The 24122-nt window shown below is 44.5% G+C and overlaps 1 protein-coding gene across 1 annotated transcript; it reads right to left on the reverse strand.

Moving 5' to 3' along the window:
• Positions 1-5078: 5078 nt before the first annotated feature.
• LOC117816953 (ubiquitin-conjugating enzyme E2 D3-like) lies at positions 5079-23767 on the reverse strand. Its single transcript, XM_034689355.1, has 7 exons — positions 23244-23767; positions 13262-13325; positions 13148-13179; positions 12903-12980; positions 11015-11120; positions 10735-10828; positions 5079-5680 (listed from the first exon to the last, which is right to left on the reverse strand). Exons 1-7 carry the CDS (start codon positions 23265-23267, stop codon positions 5635-5637), a joined length of 444 nt encoding a protein of 147 aa, XP_034545246.1. The 5' UTR covers positions 23268-23767; the 3' UTR covers positions 5079-5634.
• Between the last annotated feature and the right edge of the window lie 355 nt (positions 23768-24122).

Raw genomic sequence — 24122 nt, forward strand, 5'->3', positions numbered from 1 at the left:
CTGGTCCACACCTGGCCATCACCTGGTCCACACCTGGCCATCACCTGGTCAACCCCTGGTCCACACCTGGCCCACACCTGACCCACACCTGGTCCACACCTGGCCCACACCTGGTCCACACCTGGCCCACACCTGACCCACACCTGGTCCACACCTGGCCCACACCTGGTCCACACCTGGTCCACACCTGGTCCACACCTGGCCATCACCTGGTCCACACCTGGCCATCACCTGGTCAACCCCTGGTCCACACCTGGCCCACACCTGACCCACACCTGGTCCACACCTGACCCACACCTGGTCCACACCTGGCCCACACCTGACCCACACCTGGTCCACACCTGGCCCACACCTGGTCCACACCTGGTCCACACCTGGTCCACACCTGGCCCACACCTGGCCATCCCCTGGTCCACTCCTGGTCCACACCTGGCCCACACCTGACCCACACCTGGTCCACACCTGGCCCACACCTGGTCCACACCTGGCCATCACCTGGCCATCACCTGGTCCACGCCTGGCCCACACCTGGCCCACACCTGGTCCACACCTGGCCCACACCTGGTCCACATCTGGTCCACACCTGGTCCACACCTGGCCATCACCTGGCCATCACCTGGTCCACACCTGGTCCACACCTGGCCCACACCTGGCCCACACCTGGCCCACACCTGGTCCACACCTGGTCCACACCTGGCCATCACCTGGCCATCACCTGGTCCACACCTGGTCCACACCTGGCCCACACCTGACCCACACCTGGCCATCACCGGGTCCACCCCTGGTCCACACCTGGCCATCACCTGGTCCACACCTGGCCCACACCTGGCCATCACCTGGTCCACCCCTGGTCCACACCTGGCCCACACCTGACCCACACCTGGTCCACACCTGGCCCACACCTGGTCCACACCTGGTCCACACCTGGCCCACACCTTGCCATCACCTGGTCCACCCCTGGTCCACACCTGGCCCACACCTGGCCCACACCTGGCCCACACCTGATCCACACCTGGCCATCACCTGGTCCACCCCTGGTCCACACCTGGCCCACACCTGACCCACACCTGGTCCACCCCTGGTCCACACCTGGCCCACACCTGGCCATCACCTGGTCCACACCTGGTCCACACCTGGCCCACACCTGACCCACACCTGGTCCACACCTGGCCCACACCTTGCCATCACCTGGTCCACACCTGGCCCACACCTGGCCCACACCTGATCCACACCTGGCCATCACCTGGTCCACCCCTGGTCCACACCTGGCCATCACCTGGTCCACCCCTGGTCCACACCTGGCCCACACCTGGTCCACACCTGGTCCACACCTGGCCCACACCTGGCCATCACCTGGTCCACCCCTGGTCCACACCTGGCCCACACCTGACCCACACCTGGCCCACACCTGGCCATCACCTGGTCCACACCTGGCCCACACCTGGCCATCACCTGGTCCACCCCTGGTCCACACCTGGCCCACACCTGGCCCACACCTGACCCACACCTGGCCATCACCTGGTCCACCCCTGGTCCACACCTGGCCCACACCTGACCCACACCTGGCCCACACCTGACCCACACCTGGCCCACACCTGGCCATCACCTGGTCCACCCCTGGTCCACACCTGACCCACACCTGGCCATCACCTGGTCCACCCCTGGTCCACACCTGGCCCACACCTGGCCCACACCTGGCCCACACCTGACCCACACCTGGTCCACCCCTGGTCCACACCTGACCCACACCTGGTCCACACCTGGCCCACACCTGGTCCACACCTTGCCATCACCTGGTCCACCCCTGGTCCACACCTGGCCCACACCTGGCCCACACCTGGCCCACACCTGACCCACACCTGGTCCACACCTGGCCCACACCTGGTCCACACCTTGCCATCACCTGGTCCACCCCTGGTCCACACCTGGTCCACACCTGGCCCACACCTGGTCCACACCTGGCCCACACCTGGTCCACACCTTGCCATCACCTGGTCCACCCCTGGTCCACACCTGGCCCACACCTGGTCCACACCTGGCCATCACCTGGTCCACCCCTGGTCCACACCTGGCCCACACCTGACCCACACCTGGTCCACCCCTGGTCCACACCTGGTCCACACCTGGTCCACACCTGGCCCACACCTGACCGACACCTGGTCCACACCTGGCCCACACCTTGCCATCACCTGGTCCACACCTGGCCCACACCTGGCCCACACCTGATCCACACCTGGCCATCACCTGGTCCACCCCTGGTCCACACCTGGCCATCACCTGGTCCACCCCTGGTCCACACCTGGCCCACACCTGACCCACACCTGACCCACACCTGGTCCACACCTGGCCCACACCTGGCCATCACCTGGTCCACCCCTGGTCCACACCTGGCCCACACCTGACCCACACCTGGTCCACACCTGGCCATCACCTGGTCCACCCCTGGTCCACACCTGGCCATTTATTTCTATTTTTCTTTTGTAATTTATTTACATTTAATAAATATATTTGTATTCAAAACCTAATTCAAAAAAGAAAGACGTGTTATTTACAAATATTAATCAAATATATTTATAATCTGAATTTAATTTATAAAATAAATAATTAAGTTCTATTATTTTTGTTATACTTCTTTGTTAAATGTATTTATCAAAATTTAATTTAAAATAGAAAGATGTGATTTTTTTACTTTTATAGTTTTATAAACAAATATTTATTACACAAATTTATAATCTAAATTTAATTTAAAAGATAAAGAAAGAAGTGAGTTATTTTTCTATTATTCTTCTATTTACAAATATTTATTAAATATATTTATAATCTGAATTAAATAATAACAATAAAGAAGTTCTGTCCTTTTTTTATACTTCTATTGACAAATGTTAAATGCATTTTTTAAAACTTTATTTAAATAAAAAATGTTATTTTCTTTTGGAAATTATAGCTAAAAATTTAATAAATATATTTCTAATCTAAATTTAATAATAAAAAAAAAAAGAGTTATTTTTCTATATTTTTATTTACAAACATTTATTAAATATATTCTAATCAAAATTAAATAATAAAATAAAGAAGTAAGTTCTGTTCTTTGTTCATACTCATATTTACAATTGGTTAATTTTTTTATTAAAACTTTATTTAAAAAAATATGTTATTTTCTTTTGTTATTTATAATCTAAATGTAATCTAAATTTAATTTTAAAATTAAAGAAAGAAGTGAGCTTTGTTCTTTTTGTATTCTTCTATTTACAATTGTTAAATGTATTTATAAAAATGTACAGAAATAAACGAGATAAAAACAACCATCAGTCAAACTTCATACCTCTGTCATAAAAGACTTCTACACCAACAAGTTGTTCCATAGTTCTGTTAGCATCATGAAGCTTTAGTGGGCCTGCCTCTTTATATCCAGCCCACCAGGGGGCAGTATACAGCGCTCCACAGAGAGCCCTCCTAGATGTCAGATATTATTATTATATCACACGTTTACTCGGTGATGAAGACTCGCTGCCTTTAAGTATTGTAATGGTGCAAAAAGTCAAACTTCACAGGCTTCATGTTATCAACAACCTTTATTGGAACGTCAATGTACTGTGGGGGTCCAGAGACACAAATGGGGGGTCGTGGAATGTCTTCCAAATGTTTTGTTCTTTTTATAGCTGTCTAAAATATTACATTTTACCCATTCTAATAAAAATATTGACAAAAATAGAAACTAACCTTGAAATAAAACCTTGAAAATAGAGAATGTGATGAGTTTTCTGCCTTTCTTTTTGCCAGATGGCTTTATGACAGTCATCTGGCTTTTTCCTTTCACTGACAGTAGTTTAAATATGTCATGCATTTAGTTAAAGGTGACATATCCTGCAAAATGGACTTTTTAATGGTTCTCTACCTGAAATCTGTGTCCCTGTCTACAAACCCCCTGAAAAGTCAAAGACTCCATTCTGCCCCTGTTCTGATTTCTCCACCTTTCTGTAAATGTGTGCTGAAACCAGCCGTTTCAGTTTTCAGTGTTTTTCATACGTCACAACGCCATCCGGTCTGTAACAGGAAGTCAGAGCTCGGAGCTTGTTCAGCCCATAGACTGTATAAAATACAACTCAACCCCTCCTCCGTTTTTCATTCCCTGCACACGTGTGCTAACAAGGAGCTTAGGAGGGAGGCATGCTAGTTGTAGGCTGTCTTAATAAACACAAAGGTCGCTTTGACTCCCCACGTCTGCAGATTTGAAGATCTAGTGGATGATTTTTATTTATCATGGATAAGTGCTAGCGCTAGTTAGCATAGCCACATAGCTACATGTTGGTAGCTGTGTACCAAGACACACGTCGACATGCTGACAAATAAAACAACAAGAAACACTAAATCTGTGACCAATGGTTCAGAAAGGTCCTGCTGCAGGCGCCTCTCCGTCAGGATCAGATTCTGGATCAGATTCAGAGGGTTGAAGTAACGCGGGTCTGTGAGCAGCCGTGTATATTCAGCCAACATGTAAACATTAGATCAACGTGCCGGACAGCCGAGGCCACACCCACTTCCTGAGGGGGCGTGGTCAGAGAGCTCATTCTCATTTAAAGGCACAGACACAGAAAACAGCCTGTTCTGAGCAGGGCTGAAAAAGAGGGGTTTACAGGCAGACCAGAATCTGATTTCAAAGTGTTTTTATGAGCAATAAACTTTAAAGACATGTTTTGGGGACCTCTTAGACCAATATATGTTGATGACAAAGAGCAGAATATGTCACCTTTAAAAGAGTATGTGTTTACATTTTCTGAGACAGTTGGTCGTTATCATTTGTGCGTACGCATGATCTGAGGAAGTTCTATTTTTGTTCGCAGTGTAAGAACAAATTCCTGATTCGATTGATGAATCCCAGATTGGTGCTTCAAACGTTCATACACTGTTAGTGAATGAGGCCCAATGAAACCACAACATGGCGCTCCCAGTTTCCCGTCTTTATTCTGCAGAGTTCTGCAAAGCGAAAGCTGCTCCTCGCCCTGCAGCGCTCTGCAGAGAGGAGGAGGAGGAGGAGAGCGGACATCGGCATCAAATGAAGAAAGCTCACCAGGAGAAAGTGCAATTTGTTCAACTTTATTGAGAAAGAAAACATCACAGAGCTATTAGTTGATCAATCAGCCATTGAGAGCTTTGAGTTTCATCTTCAGTGCAAAAAGAGGAGAACAGTGTGTGGATGATGGATGAACTAACGGCTCTCTCGTCTAAAAACAACAAAACAACAAGAAAACTGAATAAAACCAAAAAGCTGTCGTCGTTTCTTTTGAAAGTGGACTCAGCAGCAGCACATGAACCAATCACTGACATGCATTCCATTACTCTGTTTAATTACTGTAACAGTTCTCCGTCCGGTCCGGTCTGACTGAGTCCGCTCCGGGGTTTTTTGGGGGCTTTTTGTTTTGCAGTTGGCACATTCACAGCTCAGAGTCCTCGGCCCCTCACTTTGTTTATTTATTTATTGTTTAGAAAGCAGAGAAAAAGGGCAAATAAAGACTTTAAAAGCATTTAAAGGTGAGGAGGAAGAGGACCAACAGAAAAACATGAACAAATTGCTGTTATTGGCTGATGAAGAGGAGGAGGAAATCAAAGAGTTTGTTCCAGCAGTGAGGAGGAGGATCACATGGCGTATTTCTGAGTCCATTCCTGAGCTGTCCTGTTGTACCTGCAGAGACACACACACACACACACACACACACACAAAGATAGAGAGAGAGAGAGAGGTGAGTCCAGGTATAGGGGAGCAGAGAGCAGGACGATGCCATGCCTAGAAACACACTCTCACACACATTTCTCTGCGCTCTGTCGACCCACGCTGTTTAAATAAAGGTTACATCAATCTGTGCGCCTCGTGTTTCGGATCACGAGTGTTAGCGGCGAGCATTAAAGGGATATTTCAGTGTTTTTGAAGTGGGGTCAGAATCTTTCAACATTCTCTAAATCAGGTGACAGATTGACGCTGTCTGCAGAAACCGTAGCGTTCCATTCCTCCTGCAGTTTCTCATCACAGGGGCCGAGCTGAGCAGCATCCATTGTGGCCCCTACAATTACTATTGATATAAAACTCATACAACCCCACTTCAAAAACACTGGAATATCCCTTTAAGACGACTCCCTGAGCGCTCACGGTCTCTCTGTACACGTTCGCTGTAACTCTCTGAGTTTTGGCGCTCCGGGGGCGGGCATTGAATAGACGGCAATGCAGAGAGTGACAGTGAGCGTGTACAGAGTGCACAGAGTGACAGCGAGCATGTACAGAGTGCAGAGAGTGCAGAGGGTGACAGTGAGCGTGTACAGAGTGCACAGAGTGACAGCGAGCATGTACAGAGTGCAGAGAGTGCAGAGGGTGACAGTGAGCGTGTACAGAGAGTGCACAGAGTGACAGTGAGCGTGTACAGAGTGCAGAGAGTGCAGAGGGTGACAGTGAGCGTGTACAGAGTGCACAGAGTGACAGCGAGCATGTACAGAGTGCAGAGAGTGCAGAGGGTGACAGTGAGCGTGTACAGAGTGCAGAGAGTGAAAGCGAGCATGTACAGAGTGCAGAGAGTGCAGAGAGTGACAGCGAGCATGTACAGAGTGCAGAGAGTGCAGAGAGTGACAGCGAGCGTGTACAGAGAGTGCAGAGAGTGACAGCGAGCGTGTACAGAGAGTGCAGAGAGTGACAGCGAGCGTGTACAGAGAGTGCAGAGAGTGACAGCGAGCGTGTACAGAGAGTGCAGAGAGTGACAGCGAGCGTGTACAGAGTGACAGTGAGCGTGTACAGAGAGTGCAGAGAGTGACAGTGAGCATGCAGAGAGTGACAGTGAGCGTGTACAGAGAGTGCAGAGAGTGACAGCGAGCGTGCAGAGAGTGACAGTGAGCGTGTACAGAGAGTGCAGAGAGTGACAGCGAGCGTGCAGAGAGTGACAGTGAGCGTGTACAGAGAGTACAGAGAGTGACAGTGAGCATGCAGAGTGACAGCGAGCATGTACAGAGTGCAGAGGGTGACAGGGAGCGTGTACAGAGAGTACAGAGAGTGACAGCGAGCATGTACAGAGTGCAGAGAGTGCAGAGGGTGACAGGGAGCGTGTACAGAGAGTACAGAGAGTGAGAGTGACAGTGAGCGTGTACAGAGAGTGCAGAGAGTGACAGCGAGCGTGTACAGAGAGTGCAGAGAGTGACAGTGAGCGTGTACAGAGAGTGCAGAGAGTTGTCTTAATGCGCGCCGATAATGGTTTTTATGCATGTGGATTTTTGGCACTGAATTGACGCCGTAACCTGTCATCATGTTCGCCTGCAGCATGAACGTGTATCTGACAGGAGGAGGATGTGCACAGTCACGGTTTAGATCAAATCAATGACTCCAGAAACAAACAATGACACGGTTTCTCCTGAGTCCTGAGAGACTCGCAGCATCGGTGTCAGCAGGAGCAGATCTCACAGAGTGAAGGACTAGACTCTGTCAGTAGTTTTTATAATGTGCAGACTGAAGAGCAGCTTTGACTTCAAACACAGAGCGGTAACGGGCGTGCAGGAGAAAGAGCGCTGGTGTCTCTGAGACGTGGTATGAAGCTGTGGAAACACTCTCCTGGTGCTCCCTCTTTTCAAATGTCTCTCCAACACGCTCACTGAGTGAACGTCAGAGCTGAATCCAGCCTGCAGTGCCCCGACGATGCATCCTTTGCTTCTCAAACAGGAGCTCAGACTCTGCCATGCTTTGCATCAACGTGCTTCAGTCAGTCACTTGAACATCCACATGATGCAGGCAGCTGAGCTCTTACCCTCACAGCATGGCATACTTCTCTGTCCACTCCCTGGCTAGTCTGTTATACCTGAGGCCAACCGGCAGGACAAGGTCAAAGGTTAGAAACCGCGCTCTGCTTTGCATGACTCCCATCAGAGCGTCTTCACACACACTCAGCCTCTTTCATTAGAACATCTGTCTACAGAAGGCTCGGGCACAGGAAAACAAATCTCTGACATTAGTGATTCCATCAGGAACGGGGATTTCTGATTTCAGGATTAAACCTCAGGAAGAATTCTGCAGTCCACAGAAAGTCTCCCTCGTCTGACAGGAAGACGAGTTTGGCGCCCTCCTGTGGACAAAGCGGTATGTTTGTTTGTAACGGTGGAACACACGGTGTGTTTCAGCAGCGTGGACCCTGCAGCGGCGACTTCAGACAAACAAACATACAGAAATGACCCGTCTCGCCCTGACCGTCTGGTTTTCTATTGAAGGTTATTAAGATGCATCAGTGTTAATATCAGTGTTTGATAACCAGCTGGAAACTCCTCAGAGGAGCTTTAATATCACGGCCTGAGGTGTGTTTGATCCTCTGTGGCGTCACACACATCTCTTGATTGCATGCTGAGTGAAAACACACTGAGCTTCTGTTTATAGCCGGGTGAGCGACAAAGATATGTCGCGTGATGTCACGCGTATGGCCCCGCCCCCCCTGGAGGGCATGAAAGTCTTCCTCCTGCTACGACAGTTGTTGTTCGTTTATAAGACGAGGAGACAAGCCCGGGTTCTGCTTCTTAAGAATCCATCAGAGAAAAAAAACCCTGAGAGGAGGAGACGTGGATTCATTCTATCAGACGCTCCTCTGTCCCCGCTGAGGGAACAAAGCAAGGATCAAAGTCCACACGTCTTTGATCTTTGAACAGTTCATTAACGGGAAGTTGGAGTAAACAGAGTATTTTAATTCATGTTTGTTTAGTCGATGTCGTTCTGACAAGGTCGGTTTGCGTGGACGGTAGGGCTGTCAACGAATATTCTATATACGAATGTTAAAAAAACAGAGATTTGATTGTGAAAATTAATATTCGACTGTGGGAAAAAAACATCAGCGGCTGCTTTGCGAGTGGGCGCACTGCAGGACGGGTCAGGGACAGGTCACAGGAGTCACACATGCACAGCGTGAAGCACACAGCAGAGAGAAATCTTTTCATCCCCGGATCCTCAGTGCGCTCTGAACGCATCTTTTCCAAGGGAGAAGTTCCCTCGGCAGGTGGTGAAGCTTTCAGCAGTGTGACTGCCCCCTGGTGGCTGGCTGCAGTATAGGTCAAAAACTCTGTCAAACTTTTAAAAATAAATACACGTGGTACGAATGTTTCTCATATCCGTACGCTGTGGTGATATGTAGTTAGTATTTGACTGTTTTGTGTTCAAGGCCTCTTTTTCCTGAACAGTTTCTTCTTCGTTGGTTATTAGAGTTTAAAAAACAGGGTTTTACTTCCTGTTTGATTCACAGACGCCGTAGAGTGAAACTTCAAAGGACACACAGCGTCTTGTGACGTTACGCTGTAGGGCGGAGCTTGTTACCGTGGCTTCACAGGCTCTGGCTGCACAATGGCGGCGCCCAGGAGAGGGATTTTTTGGCTTCAGAACCGTACAACGGGAAGAGGCGGAGCAACGCTGTCCATTTTTATTTACAGTCTATGGTCTTTTCATCCGCTGGGAATATAGTGAATAAAAAGAGATCTGGCCTCTTCACATGTGGACTGTCTGATCGGCTCTGGCCTCTTCACATGTGGACTGTCTGATCGGCTCTGGCCTCTTCACATGTGGACTGTCTAATCGGCTCTGGCCTCTTCACATGTGGACTGTCTGATCGGCTCTGGCCTCTTCACATGCGGACTGTCTCCTTCACATGTGGACTGTCTCCTTCACATGTGGACTGTCTCCTTCACATGTGGACTGTCTGATCGGCTCTGGCCTCTTCACATGTGGACTGTCTGATCGGCTCTGGCCTCTTCACATGTGGACTGTCTGATTGGCTCTGGCCTCTTCACATGTGGACTGTCTGATTGACTCTGACCTCTTCACATGTGGACTGTCTGATCGGCTCTGGCCTCTTCACATGTGGACTGTCTGATCGGCTCTGGCCTCTTCACATGTGGACTGTCTGATCGGCTCTGGCCTCTTCACATGTGGACTGTCTCCTTCACATGTGGACTGTCTGATCGGCTCTGGCCTCTTCACATGTGGACTGTCTGATTGGCTCTGGCCTCTTCACATGTGGACTGTCTGATTGACTCTGACCTCTTCACATGTGGACTGTCTGATCGGCTCTGGCCTCTTCACATGTGGACTGTCTCCTTCACATGTGGACTGTCTGATCGGCTCTGGCCTCTTCACATGTGGACTGTCTCCTTCACATGTGGACTGTCTCCTTCACATGTGGACTGTCTCCTTCACATGTGGCCTGTCTTGTGTTTTTGGCAAATAACCTGTCAGGCCTAAGACCCTACATAGACAGTTGACTAAAAGAGCCCAACAATCAGTGACACTGGGATAAAATGCAGTTTTTCCTCTCCCTTTTTATACAAGCGCCAAGAATGTAAGTGGACTACTTTTTCAATTAATGTTAATAATATTTGCTTCAATCACTGAATGAAGCCTGCCTATATTAGGGACAAGAGTCAGGACCTTTAATTTCTCTCACAAGTCTTGCTCAGCACTCACTCAGCGCATTGCGCACAGAGAGAGGGGAGGGGGGCGAGCGAGAGGTCTACGGTCTTCAAAGTGTTACGGTATAGACCATTAGGTCATTTACTTGTTTTGTAATGTGTAGGTATGTTTTAGGCATGTTCAATCTGAAATAAAAATACATATACAAGTAGTTGTCTCCTTCGTTTGCATCGTTTCACTCCTCATGACCCTCCAGGCTTCACGCTGCTCACGCTGACTGAAAACGATCAATATGTTGTGTTTATGTTTTATAAACGTGGACTCACTTGGTGGGGTCTGTTTTGTAGATGCGGGCGATCTCTGGCACTAGCGGGTCGTCAGGGTTCGGGTCACATAACAGAGAACAAATGGACAAAAGGACTGAGGAGAAAGAAACAGAGGAACACTGTAAACATGGACAGTTTCTTCACGTCTGTAAAACACACTTGTCTCTCTTTTATGAGCCTGAGTGTCACATCTCTAACACCCAATAATGAAATATGAACATCAGACAGAAGAGTCTGAGTTTGAGGGAGCTGTTTGCACCTCACAGTTTGTGTTTCTCACCTTTAGAGATAGTTAATGCAGGAGACCACTGTGATCTCAATATATCCAAGCAGATGCTGCCATTACTGTTAATATTTGGGTGATAAATTCTTGTTGTAAAGGCGACCTGATGAGAGAAAAACAATCATTATTAAAGCAGACGTTTGATCTTTGCAGAAACAATGAGAAAGCTGTTAAATTAAAGTTCTGGATGAGACGAGGGCTGCATGGTACTGGAAAAAAAAAGAAGAAGCTGCTGCAACATGTTTGTGAGAACGTTGATGTGTTTCATGCATGTAGGGATGCAGGATCCACTCCTGGTGTCAGATGTTGATCGGATACCGACTCAAACAGCTTGATATATGATGCAGATCTCTTCAGGGCGTCTGTGAGTTTGTGCATTGTGCTCGGCAGAGAAGCATGCAAGGCGCTCACTACAGAGACGTTTGGAGATGTGTCTTCCGTTAAGGTGCATTTGGACCAAGGGTTCCGGGGTCTTTTAGCCCCCAGAACTACTTTCCCCTGAACTAAAAGGTTCCTGGTCCCCCATTGTTGTCTACGTTTCTACTGCGGGCTGAAGTCCCGGGTAGATTGTGTAAATCAGGCGAGTGACGTATGGAAAACAAAAAGTAAATGCACTACACCACCAGACCAGTAGAGGGCAGTAACACAAAGACGAATGCCATTCATCACAGATGACACCATAGAAGCAGACGGACAGGCAGGTATCATTCTGAGTAACACAACAGTTAGCCTGTTAGCATGAAGAGACTCAGCTGGTCTGTTTTAGATGGTGCTATATTTCATCACAGATGGATTCACTGAATCAACACGTGAGAGGAGATAAGCGCGAGTAGCAAAGACGTTTCAACACGGCTTTAAAATCCTTTTGAACTCAAAAAGCCGTGATCGCAGAGATCGGCCGGTGTTTTGGTTTAAACAGCGACCCTGTTAACTGGAGACTCTGATGCATCCCTCATAAACGTCTTTAGACCATCATTAAATATCTGATGAGGATATTTTGAAATCTTAATAAAAACTAAACTAGTTTGCATTCCCAGGAACTCCCTCTGTGTTTCAACAGCTGTGTGAACTCCACAAACACTGACACGTTCAGCTGAAGGTCTCCAGTTTACAGGGTGACTTTTAAAACCGGAACACCGGGAGGAGAGACGCATTCACGGTGGGCTGAGAGAAGACTACTGTTACAAGCTGCTAAATCAAGAGAATCACAGCTTCTTCTTTTGAAAAGTACACACACATACAAAAAAGATAGAACAAATAAAAACTAATGAAAGAAAGAGAAATCAAGAGAATCACAGATGTGTGTGATGTTATTGTGGACGGAGGGCGGAATAAAAACACTGCAGTTAATCTACCAATCAGACACGTTCAGCATTGCAGGCCCTGCCTCTTAAAAGTCCCGGGACCTTTGAAAAGTACTACCCCCCTAGCAGGGGCTTTTTAGGAGGGAGATTATCTACCCCTGAAATAAATGTAGACCCTGGGTCCACCGGTCGAAACGCACATAGTTCAGGGGTAAAGTTCCTCCGGTCGAAAAACAACTTGCAATATTTTCATCAATTTAATGAAGCATCGAGTCAAAGAAAACTACGAGCTCAGCAGTGAGCTCTTCCAGCTGATTGCAAAGAAACGTTCAGTGAAGGTCTGAAAGTGAGAAATAACAGAGGAGGCCGTCGACTCATTGATTGGAGAAAGGCCTGCAGGAAGTTAAGAATTAGGGTTTCCTGCGCCTGGTTGAATTTTCTGATGTGACGACGGCTCGAGTGGTGACAGTGAGCGATGTACCATGCAGCCTTCGTTCAGAGCACACTGTATGATGTGATAAAAGTTGTGGAGAGTATTTGATGTTAGAAAGCGTGTGTTGGGGAGCAGGGAGAGGACTGACCTTGGGTGGTTTGAAGGGATAATCTGTGGGGAAATGAATAGTCAGGAAAAAAACTCCGCCCTGATAGGGACTGTCGGGCTGCAGCAGAAACACAGAGAGAGGACGAGCGTTAGACAGGAAACACAGACAGAAGCATCTTTAAGAACAAAGTGATCAGAAATCAGAACCTCTAAGTCATCCTAAGTAACCAAAGACATGGTTCTACTCTTAGGAGGATGTCCAGGTTTCAGCAGCTTGATACTCACCGGCCCCATAATAGTAGCTTGCCAATGAAACACTGGAAAAGGAGGAAACAGGACGTTAATTCATCACGTTAACTCTGTGACGGAAGGCTGCTTGTGTTAAAGAAATCGTCTTACTGTCTTCACCCACAGGCCCGGCGGAGCACTGAGCCGGAGGATCTCTGGACAGATCGGTCAGTTCCTGAAACACAGAGAGAAATAAAGGATTGGTTTAAAAGTTTAATGTCCTCTTTTTATCACAACACTCTTTAGTGTAAGTTATCTCTGCACCTCCTCCAGGTTTTATTTCCATTATGACCATTGTTTTAGCATCATTTTTATTTTTTTATTGCATCTTATATTATTATTTATTTATTTATTTTCTGGTATTTCTCTGATTTTATTTTAGTGATTTGATTGTAAGTATGTTATTTTATTTTTATAGTATTTATCTAAAATAATTATAATCATGTTTCTTGTATTGATCTGATTTCATTGTATTGATTTTATTGTAATTATTTTATTATCCTGATACTTCTGAATTTATTTTATTGAAATCATTTATTTATTGTTTTGTATTATCTGACTGTATTTTGTATTTATCTGACTTTATTATATTACTTTTATTGTAATAATTAGATTTTATTTTTCTGATATTTATGTTTTTTTTTTTTTTTTTTTGATTTATTTTTCTGATGTTTCTCAGATTTTATTTGATTGATTTTATTGCATCTTTTTTAATTTTCTGGTATTTATCTGGTTTCAGTTTAATGATTAGATTTTATTGACATTGTATTTTTCTGATATTTCTCTGATTTTATTTTATTGATTGTATTGTAATTATTTGATTATTCTGATACTTCTCTGATTTTAATTTATAGGTTTTAAAGTAATAATTACATTTTATTTTTCTGGTATTTATCTGATTTTATTTAATTTATTTTATTGTAAGTATGTTATTTTATTTATATGGTATTATCTGATTTTAATTTATAGGTTTTATTGAAATAATAAGATTTTATTTTTCTGATATTTATCTGTTTTTATTTTATAATTTTATTGTATTTTTCTGATTTGATTTCATTGATTTTATTGTAATAATTAGATTTTATTTTTCTGATATTTATCTGTTTTTATTTTATAATTTTATTGTATTTTTCTGATTTTATTTCATTGATTTTATTGTAATAATTAGATTTAATTTTTCTGATATTTCTCTTATTTGTTTTTTTTATTTTAGTGAAATGATTGTATTTTTCTGATTTGGATTTTATTGATGTAATCATAAAGATTGTAAGTATTTCATATCACTCTCCTCATCTTGATTTAGTTTTGTCTCATGTTACTTCTGTTATTTCTGTCCCTCTGTTCTTTGTGAAGCCCTTGGAGCTGCCTGCTTGAATGTATGAAAGCTGTTGTATAAATAAAAAGGAGTTAAGTTGAGGGGTTTGTCTTTTCTCTGTCAACAATCACTCCGTGTGCATCAGGTGACTCCGCTGTAGCTCCGTGTTTTGCATTTGGTAGTTCGGATCTGTTTCCTGTTTGTGACATCTGGCTGCACGCTGCTTCCTTCAGTTTCACCCGACTGGAGCCGTTCCCTCTCTGATCAGTGATCAATAAATACAGATCTGGTCTGACACAGGAGGAGGGTTTTTTACATAAATAAATCATGTTGCTGGGTTCATTTCGCTTTCAGAGGGGTTTTGTTTCTTGCACAAAGAAGATCGAGAAAATCCAGTTTTGCAGCGTGAAGAAGCATCAGGTCTCAGATCCGTCACAACACACCTGTCAGAACGCCGCCTGAGCGAAACCGTCATGAAGAGACTCAGAGACGGGGCGAGTCAGCGCCAGAGTACAGTGCAGAGCGCTCTGCTTTTCAATAATCATCTTTCAGCTGCAGGATTAAAGAGCTGGAGCATGACGTGATGGATTTAAATCTCTAGAAAATTCAGTTTGACGGCGTTCAACAAGGAAAGAAAGAAATAAAAACAACGCAGGTTAAATCTCATTAAACACGAGTAAAAGCCGCAGAGATCGCTGGAGGAAAAGTCGTCTGACAGCGAGGCAGGGATGTGAAAATATTCAAAATACGGCGTCTGACGGCAGAAAGAGGGCGACTGATAACCGCCGCCTTTTTGTTCTCTGAGTCTGAAACATGTCGGGCACAAACAGTCACACGCATGTCGCCCTCATGATCACGCCTCATGAAGCTGACCACAGATCTGTGTGTGTGCGTGTGTGGATCAGCCGAGCGTTAAGCAACAAAAACAAAGCAGACGTGGAAGTGAGAGGACTTTGCAGAAGTGTCCTGTGAGAGAAAGTGAGAGCAGAGGACTCTGATGTGCCTCTGATCCGTCTCTGCTCAGGTTTCCTCCAACACGTCGGAGCTCGTTGGAAACAGTCGACTGAATCAAACTCTAAGTATGACGGAGAGTCCGGTACACCCGGTACACCTGAACCTTTACCCCGAGCAGAAAACTGGTCTGTTCTGCAGGACTCGTTCAGTAATCCTGTTTGTGTTTCAGATTTCACTCCCGGCCGGCGGCTGACTTTTGACACAGTTGTCACTTCGTCTTGTGGTCAAACAGCTGTTTCGCTCAGACTCCTTCACGGGCGCATTATTAACCCGGTTAGCATCCGACCCTGCATCAGGCGGACGTTCGTAAACAGACGTGTGGGGAAATATTAAAGGTGACATATCATGCTAAATTGACTTTTTAATGGTTCTTTACCTGAAATATGTGTCCCTGTCTACAAACCCCCCGAGAATGAAAAAAATCCATTCTGCCCCTGTTCTGATTTCTCCACCTTTCTGTAAATGTGTGCTGAAACCAGCCGTTTCAGACTTCAGTGTTTTTGTTACGTCACAACAATATCCGGTCTGTCACGGAGTCAGAGCTCGGAGCTTGTTCAGCCCATAGACTGTATAAAACACAACTCAACCCCTCCTCCGTTTTTCATTACCTGCACACATGTGTGCTAACAAGGAGCTTAGGAGGGAGGCATGCTAGTTGTAGGCTGTCTTAATAAACACAAAGGTCGCTTTGACTCCCCACGTCTGCAGATTTGAAGATCTAGTGGATGATTTTTATTTGTCATGGATAAGTGCTAGCGCTAATTAGCATAGCCACATAGCTATATGTTCATAGCTGTAGCTGTAGCTGTGTACCAAGACACACGTCGACATACTGACAAATAAAACAACAAGAAACACTAAATCTGTGACCAATCCTTCAGAAAGGTCCTGCTGCCTTTCTGGCAGAGGTCGGTTTTACTCCCCACGTCTGCAGATTTGAAGATCTAGTGGATGATTTTTATTTATCATGGATAAGTGCTAGCGCTAGTTAGCATAGCCACATAGCTACATGTTTGTAGCTGTGTACCAAGACACATGTCGACATGCTGACAAATAAAACAACAAGAAACACTAAATCTGTGACCAATGGTTCAGAAAGGTCCTGCTGCAGGCGCCTCTCCGTCAGGATCAGATTCAGAGGGTTGAAGTAACGCGATCTCTGAGCAGCCGTGTATATTCAGCCAACATGTAAACATTAGATCAACGTGCTGGAGAGCCGAGGCACATCCACTTCCTGAGGGGGCGTGGTCAGAGGGAAAACAGAGTGTTCTGATGAGGAATGAAGAAGAGGACTTTTCAGGCATGCCAAAATCTGATTTCAAAGTGTTTTTTTGAGCATAAACTTTAAAGACATGTTTTGGGGACCTCTTAGACCAATATATATTGATGAAAAAAGCGTGATATGTCCCCTTTAAAGAGCAACATTGATCAGAGATTCATTTAGACACAGAGTCATGGAGCAAAAAGCCAAACATGACAGTTCCACTGTTTCTGATATTTTTTGGATTCGATTATTTCATTCTTAAATCAAACAATGACTCTTAATTTATGATGACTAATACGACCACTCTCCTCTGTCATGATCTGGTTTATTTCTGTAGCTCACATAAAGACATCACCAAAAAACCTCCTCACAGGAGCTTTAAAGATATCACCAAGAACCTCCTCACAGGAGCTTTAAAGACATCACCAAAAACCTCCTCACAGGAGCTTTAGAGACATCACCAAAAACCTCCTCACAGGAGCTTTAAAGACATCACCAAGAACCTCCTCACAGGAGCTTTAGAGACATCACCAAAAACCTCCTCACAGGAGCTTTAAAGACATCACCAAGAACCTCCTCACAGGAGCTTTAGAGACATCACCAAAAACCTCCTCACAGGAGCTTTAAAGACATCACCAAAAACCTCCTCACAGGAGCTTTAGAGACATCACCAAAAACCTCCTCACAGGAGCTTTAAAGACATCACCAAAAACCTCCTCACAGGAGCTTTAAAGACATCACCAAACACCTCCTCACAGGAGCTTTAAAGACATCACCAAGAACCTCCTCACAGGAGCTTTAAAGACACTAAGAACCTCCTCACAGGAGCTTTAAAGACATCACCAAACACCTCCTCACAGGAGCTTTAAAGACATCACCAAGAACCTCCTCACAGGAGCTTTAAAGACATCACCAAACACCTCCTCACAGGAGCTTTAAAGACATCACCAAGAACCTCCTCACAGGAGCTTTAAAGACATCACCAAACACCTCCTCACAGGAGCTTTAAAGACATCACTAAGAACCTCCTCACAGGAGCTTTAAAGACATCACCAAACACCTCCTCACAGGAGCTTTAAAGACATCACTAAGAACCTCCTCACAGGAGCTTTAAAGACACTAAGAACCTCCTCACAGGAGCTTTAAAGACATCACCAAACACCTCCTCACAGGAGCTTTAAAGACATCACCAAACACCTCCTCACAGGAGCTTTAAAGACATCACCAAGAACCTCCTCACAGGAGCTTTAAAGACATCACCAAACACCTCCTCACAGGAGCTTTAAAGACATCACCAAAAACCTCCTCACAGGAGCTTTAAAGACATCACCAAAAACCTCCTCACAGGAGCTTTAAAGACATCACTAAGAACCTCCTCACAGGAGCTTTAAAGACATCACCAAACACCTCCTCACAGGAGCTTTAAAGACACTAAGAACCTCCTCACAGGAGCTTTAAAGACATCACCAAAAACCTCCTCACAGGAGCTTTAAAGACATCACCAAACACCTCCTCACAGGAGCTTTAAAGACATCACCAAAAACCTCCTCACAGGAGCTTTAAAGACTTCAACAAAAACCTCCTCACAGGAGCTTTAAAGACATCACCAAGAAGCTCCTCACAGGAGCTTTAAAGACACTAAGAACCTCCTCACAGGAGCTTTAAAGACACTAAGAACCTCCTCACAGGAGCTTTAAAGACATCACCAAACACCTCCTCACAGGAGCTTTAAAGACATCACCAAAAACCTCCTCACAGGAGCTTTAAAGACTTCACCAAAAACCTCCTCACAGGAGCTTTAAAGACATCACCAAGAACCTCCTCACAGGAGCTTTAAAGACATCACCAAACACCTCCTCACAGGAGATTTAAAGACATCACCAAGAACCTCAAGACATCACCAAGAACCTCCTCACAGGAGCTTTAAAGACATCACCAAAAACCTCCTCACAGGAGCTTTGAAGACATCACGTTTAACTTTTTACATTTTGTGGATCGTTTTGTGGAAAAGTGTCATCTCATCCCTAATGTTCACACACACACACAGACATACACACACACGTTGACGGCGTGCAGCTTGGACATGTGAACACACAGAAACAGACACACACACACACACACGTCTCAGTTCTGATGTGTCAGCAGAGGATCTATTTTTACTCCGGACAGCAGAGATCAGGATATAGCCGCGCTGCTTATAGAACCACAGGTTTGTGTTTCAAGCCTTCAGGTCTCCCTGCAGCCAAATTGACCCTGCCTGTGTGTGTGTGTGTGTGTGTGTGTGTGTGTGTGTGTGTGTGTGTGTGTGTGTGTGTGTGTGTCGGTATGTGACATACAGGCTCTGCACACAGGGCTCATCTTTCAGGTTTGGCTGCGTTTAGGAGGCGAGAAAACGGGCAGGAATTCAGAGAGTGACTGTGACAGAAGCAGCTGTGAGGGCGGACACTAGCCCGGGCTGAAACACACGCTGTGTTTTTATTCTCTACTTTATCTCTTTAGAATGACTTTAAATCAACTACACACATCCAAATGTCCCTCTTTTACCCTCATCCAGCTTCTCTAAGTCTCCGTCAGGACCGTCTGCTTAAAGTCTACTCATTTTAAGAATTCAGAAACATAAACGTATGGACAGTTTCCACCTGAGATATTTCACACAGTAAATCTCTGATCTCATCCTGACTCGTCTCAGAGGTTCAGATGCGTCTGGAGCTTCACACCTGCTCCACAGGTAACAGTCCGTGAAGAAGAAGAAGAAGAAGAAGAAGAAGAAAAGCATTCTGCTCTTATTCTGAATTTGAATATTTTGCATTATTCTCTGACTCCTGCCGCCCTGCATCACTTCCCTTTCCCCTGCGGTTATCGAACATGTTCCTGTTTCGTGTATTTTGTCGATCATAGAACTTCTCATGAAGCTTTCAGCGGGCCGAGCGTTGCACCACACACTCTGAAATCTGACAGAAAGCCTCTTATTCAGAAATACTTGAGCTAACTGTAACACGGCCACATGTTCATTTAAACTCTGCAGACTGTTTCACACTCTCTGGGTTTTGTTTAACATTTTAATGAACAGCTCTTTAATAATATCTGTGAATTAAAACAGATGCATTTTAGATATTTCAAATAAAAATATGAAGTGGAGGAAAAAGCAAAATGAAAATAATCCTACACTGTTCAACTTGCAAAAAAGAATAATTTAATTTTAAATAGGAAGTTGAATTTGGTCGATTATTTTTATTTTATTTCTATTATTATCTATTATTGTTAATTTATTTTATTCTTGTTATTGCTTATTATTTATTTACATTTTATTTTTTCTGTTTTTTTCATTTGCATTATATATTTATTTTATAATAATTTTTTTATTGTTTTTTGCTTATTTATCTTCATTTTATTTATTTGTATCATTTATTTTTATTGTATTGTTTATTATTATTTACATTTTATTTTTTCAATTTTTTTAATTTGTATTATATATTTATTTTATTGTATTAACATTTGTTTATTGTTTATCTTTGTATCAATTGGTTTTATTGTATTGTGTATTATCTATTTATTTGTTTTTAATTGTATTGTTTATTATTTATTTATTTTCATTTTATTTGTATTATTTATGTATTTTATATTTAATTTTTTTACATCAAGGTGGTGACTTTATTTAATTATTTTATTCCTTCTAAATCCATCTTTAGAAAGGAGGCGTGACTCCGTGTTCTCTGAGGTGAAGTCTATGTTTTAACAGAGAGAAATCCAGTTTATTGTGAAGTAAACAGACGATGATTTAACACAAATATTATGATTCCACTAACCTGCAGAGACCTTTAACTCTCCTTCATTTGATTAAAAATCTAATTCAGTTTATTCTTATCGTTCTAATCTAAGGCCCCAAGTTTAACCACAGTTACTTAAATTCATCAGCTGTGACATTAACGGCTTCAAAGCTGTTTTTACCAACGTGTTTCTGTCTTCAGTCAGTAGCCGGGTAGTAACAGGATAATGTACGATTAGCAGGTAGTGATGGGGAATAGAATCATGACAGGGTGAGACCAGACCTTTGACTCCTCGAATCGTTAATCCTGCTCTTATTGGTAAGTTTGTTTTCTTACCTGACGCCATTTAAAACCATGAAATGAACACTAGAATAAAGTAAATGATGATTATAGTTTCAGTCAGGTTTGTATGTCGACTCTCAGATGAAACACGGACTGGTTTAAATATTTAAAATCCAGGTGAAGGCTGGTTTAGACGGCTCATTGGACTACTTTTATTTCGCTCATGTATTACCCCCTTTTCCACCAAGGCAGTTTCAGGGCGGGTCTGGAGCCGGTGCTCAACTGAGAACCAGTTTTTTTGTGTTACGAGAACCGGCCCCCGGCCAGGAAGACAGGTTCCAGAGCAGCCCCAACTCTTTGCTGGTCTAGAACCACGAACCGAGAACCTCTTACGTCGTCAGGGATGAGGAGTGAAGTCGTTGCAATGTAAAGCACGACGAGTGTTGGTGAAGTTGGATAAGTTCTCTTCAGGACCTCATGTGGTTATGAAAAGCAACATTAGCAAGCATGCTACGTTGTCCGCCATTGTTGTTGTAGTGAGGGAAAGGTTCTGCTAGCGCTGCTGGGAAAAGCGGTCACGTAAATCTGACGTCATGACGTGCCTCTTCCAGGGGCTCGAGCGGGCGGAAACCGGCCCTGAAACCGAGGCAGTTTCAGGGCCGGTTTGGAGCCGGCGCTCAATTGAGAACCGTTTTTTTGTGTTTCGACTGCGAGTGAACCGGCTCCTGGCCGGGAAAACCGGTTCCAGAGCGGCTCCAATTCTTTGGTGGTCTAGAACCGCAAACCGCATATGTCAGGGGCAGGGGGCGGGGTTGCCGTGATCAATAACAAACCAAACGTGTTTCCTCCATCGTCCTGCAGCGAACAAATCAAAGAGTCTAATGGATTCCAAGACAGAGCAGCGGTCGGCCGAGGAGACGAGCTGCCGTTGTCCTCCATCGTTGTTGTTGTGAGGGAAAGTTCACGCTAGGGCTGCTGGGAAAAGCGGTCACTCTCTTCCATGGGAGAGAGCGGGCGGAAAAACAAACAGGTGCTGCGTTGGTTTGCGAGTTCAACCAGCTCTGAACCAGCGCAAGCACCAGCCCGGAAATACAACCCGGTTCACGTTGGTCCAAAAGGGGTAATACAGGACCTTTACGAAACAGAGACTGGAACTCCTGAAGAGTGCAGAAGCTTTATCCAGGGATCCCTGGACGTCAGTGAGCGATCAAACTACCACTCCTGCATATGTCTTTATGTGTAGCGGTGTGATCTGTGTCACTGTCTCCTCCTCTGAGTCGTGGTTTCATCCACAGAGCAGCTTTCATTTAATAATAAATCTAAAAGTGAAGATTTGAGAACATTTATTTCATTCACAAATAAAGAATTACTTAAAGCTGCCGTTGGTAGTCACGGAGTAAACTTCTGTTCAGAGAGAGGGACTTTGAATGTCAACACTGTCCCTCCCAACTACTTGAGGCTGGCTCCAGAAGTACAGGAAGTCACATACACATGAATGGGAAAAAGCCGATCTTTACAGCAGATATAAACATGTTTACAGCCTGGTTCAAAAAACGAGTGGAGTCTGGATAGCTAATCTCTCTATCGGCACACTCTGTAGGGGGGTGAATTTTTTTCTAACATATTAAGATTACGAGTTTTTGCCCAAATAAGGACATGACTGGCGTGACTCCCGGTCGGGAACACATAGCTGTTGGCTAGGAGGCTCAAACTCCGCCCCTTTACATCACACTCTTCCTGGTTGAGTTCCGCATTTCCAATATGGCTGCCGCCGTCGATTGGCTTCCAAACAGCGCTCAGGAACAGATGGGTGACGTCACGGATACTACGTCCATATTTTAACCAGTCAATGAGCCAGCCTCAAGTGGATCCTCCATGAACTCCAGTTTTTAACACTTCCACATTGGACTCTTATTTTTAGACCGGAGGTTGCCACTTGGTTCAAACATTAAGAAAAGAATGATTAATACAGTAAAAAGAAAAAAAATGCAATGAATAGATTTTTTTTTTTTTATTGTTTGAAAGCCTTAAAGATAAATATTTAGCATTAAGAGGTTTTATTTGGATTAAAAATAATAAATCTCCAGTTTGAAATAAATATTTATATTCATATTGTGTTATTAAATTCAAGTTAATGTAGAGTGAAGTTAAAAAAGTTCACCTGAGACTGTAGTGAGGACAGAGGTCGGTGTGTGTGTGTGTGTGTGTGTGTGTGTGTGTGTGTGTGTGTGTGTGTGTGTGTGTGTGTGTAATAACAGCAGGTTATATTTAAAAGGAGTCTGAATTAGCCCCTCAGTGTTTCAGGCCTGACTGATGCTAAGCTAACGTCAGGTCAGTAAACTGAGCCATTGTTTTATTGAGCTAACGATGCTAACTGACTCTGCAGCTCCTGAAAACAAAACATTTACACACTTCGGTTCATTTCAGGGGTCAAACACAGGATTCCCTTACCTTGCTGATTCGTTTTAAAGCCATTGTGTCGGCGTGAAGGGACCGGCTGTCGAGGAGGAGGAGGAGGAGGAGGAGGAGGAAGAGGAGGAGGAGGAGGAGGCCAGCTAGGTGACGCTAGCTAACTAGCATCTAGGACTTAGCTTTAGTGATCCGCTTAGCTAGCTCGCTATGCTAACAGGTGAACAGTTTGTTCGTCTTCTTTCTTCTTCTCTCTGTTCTTTCTCTTCTTCTTCTTCTTCTTCTACAAGCTCACACTGGAGACTGACCCCGCAGACCGGCAGCCCGGACTTCAGGCTCACACTCTGATAACGGACCCGGACCGACCGCAACGGATCAAAATGTCTTCCGTTCCTCTCAGAGAGCAGCTGTCAAGAGGACCAGGACCAGGAGGGCTCACTCCGAGGGGGTTTCACAGCACCGAGAGCAAGGAGGGCTCACTCCGAGGGGGTTTCACAGACCAGAATAATGCGACCAAACAACATGGCGGCAGGAAACACGAGCAGGTTGTAGTTCTGCTGTCAGGAGTGACAACGGTTAGAAATCAGAAAAACAAGGTGTTCTAAAAGATAGAAATCAGACTGACAACAAATACAGCGAGGACACAGAAAACAATTAGGACAGTACAATAAGAACAAGAAAACAAATTACATTTAAAACATTTAAAAAAGTAAAACAATTAAAAACAATAAATAAGAACAAGAAAACAAATTACATTTAAAACATTTAAAAAAGTAAAACAATTAAAAACAATAAATAAGAACAAGAAAACAAATTACATTCAAAACATTTAAAAAAGTAAAACAATTAAAAACAATAAATAAGAACAAGAAAACAAATTACATTTAAAACATTTAAAAAAGTAAAACAATTAAAAACAAT

Source organism: Notolabrus celidotus, chromosome 8 (genome assembly GCF_009762535.1).
Source record: "Notolabrus celidotus isolate fNotCel1 chromosome 8, fNotCel1.pri, whole genome shotgun sequence".
Classification (NCBI taxonomy): domain Eukaryota; kingdom Metazoa; phylum Chordata; class Actinopteri; order Labriformes; family Labridae; genus Notolabrus; species Notolabrus celidotus.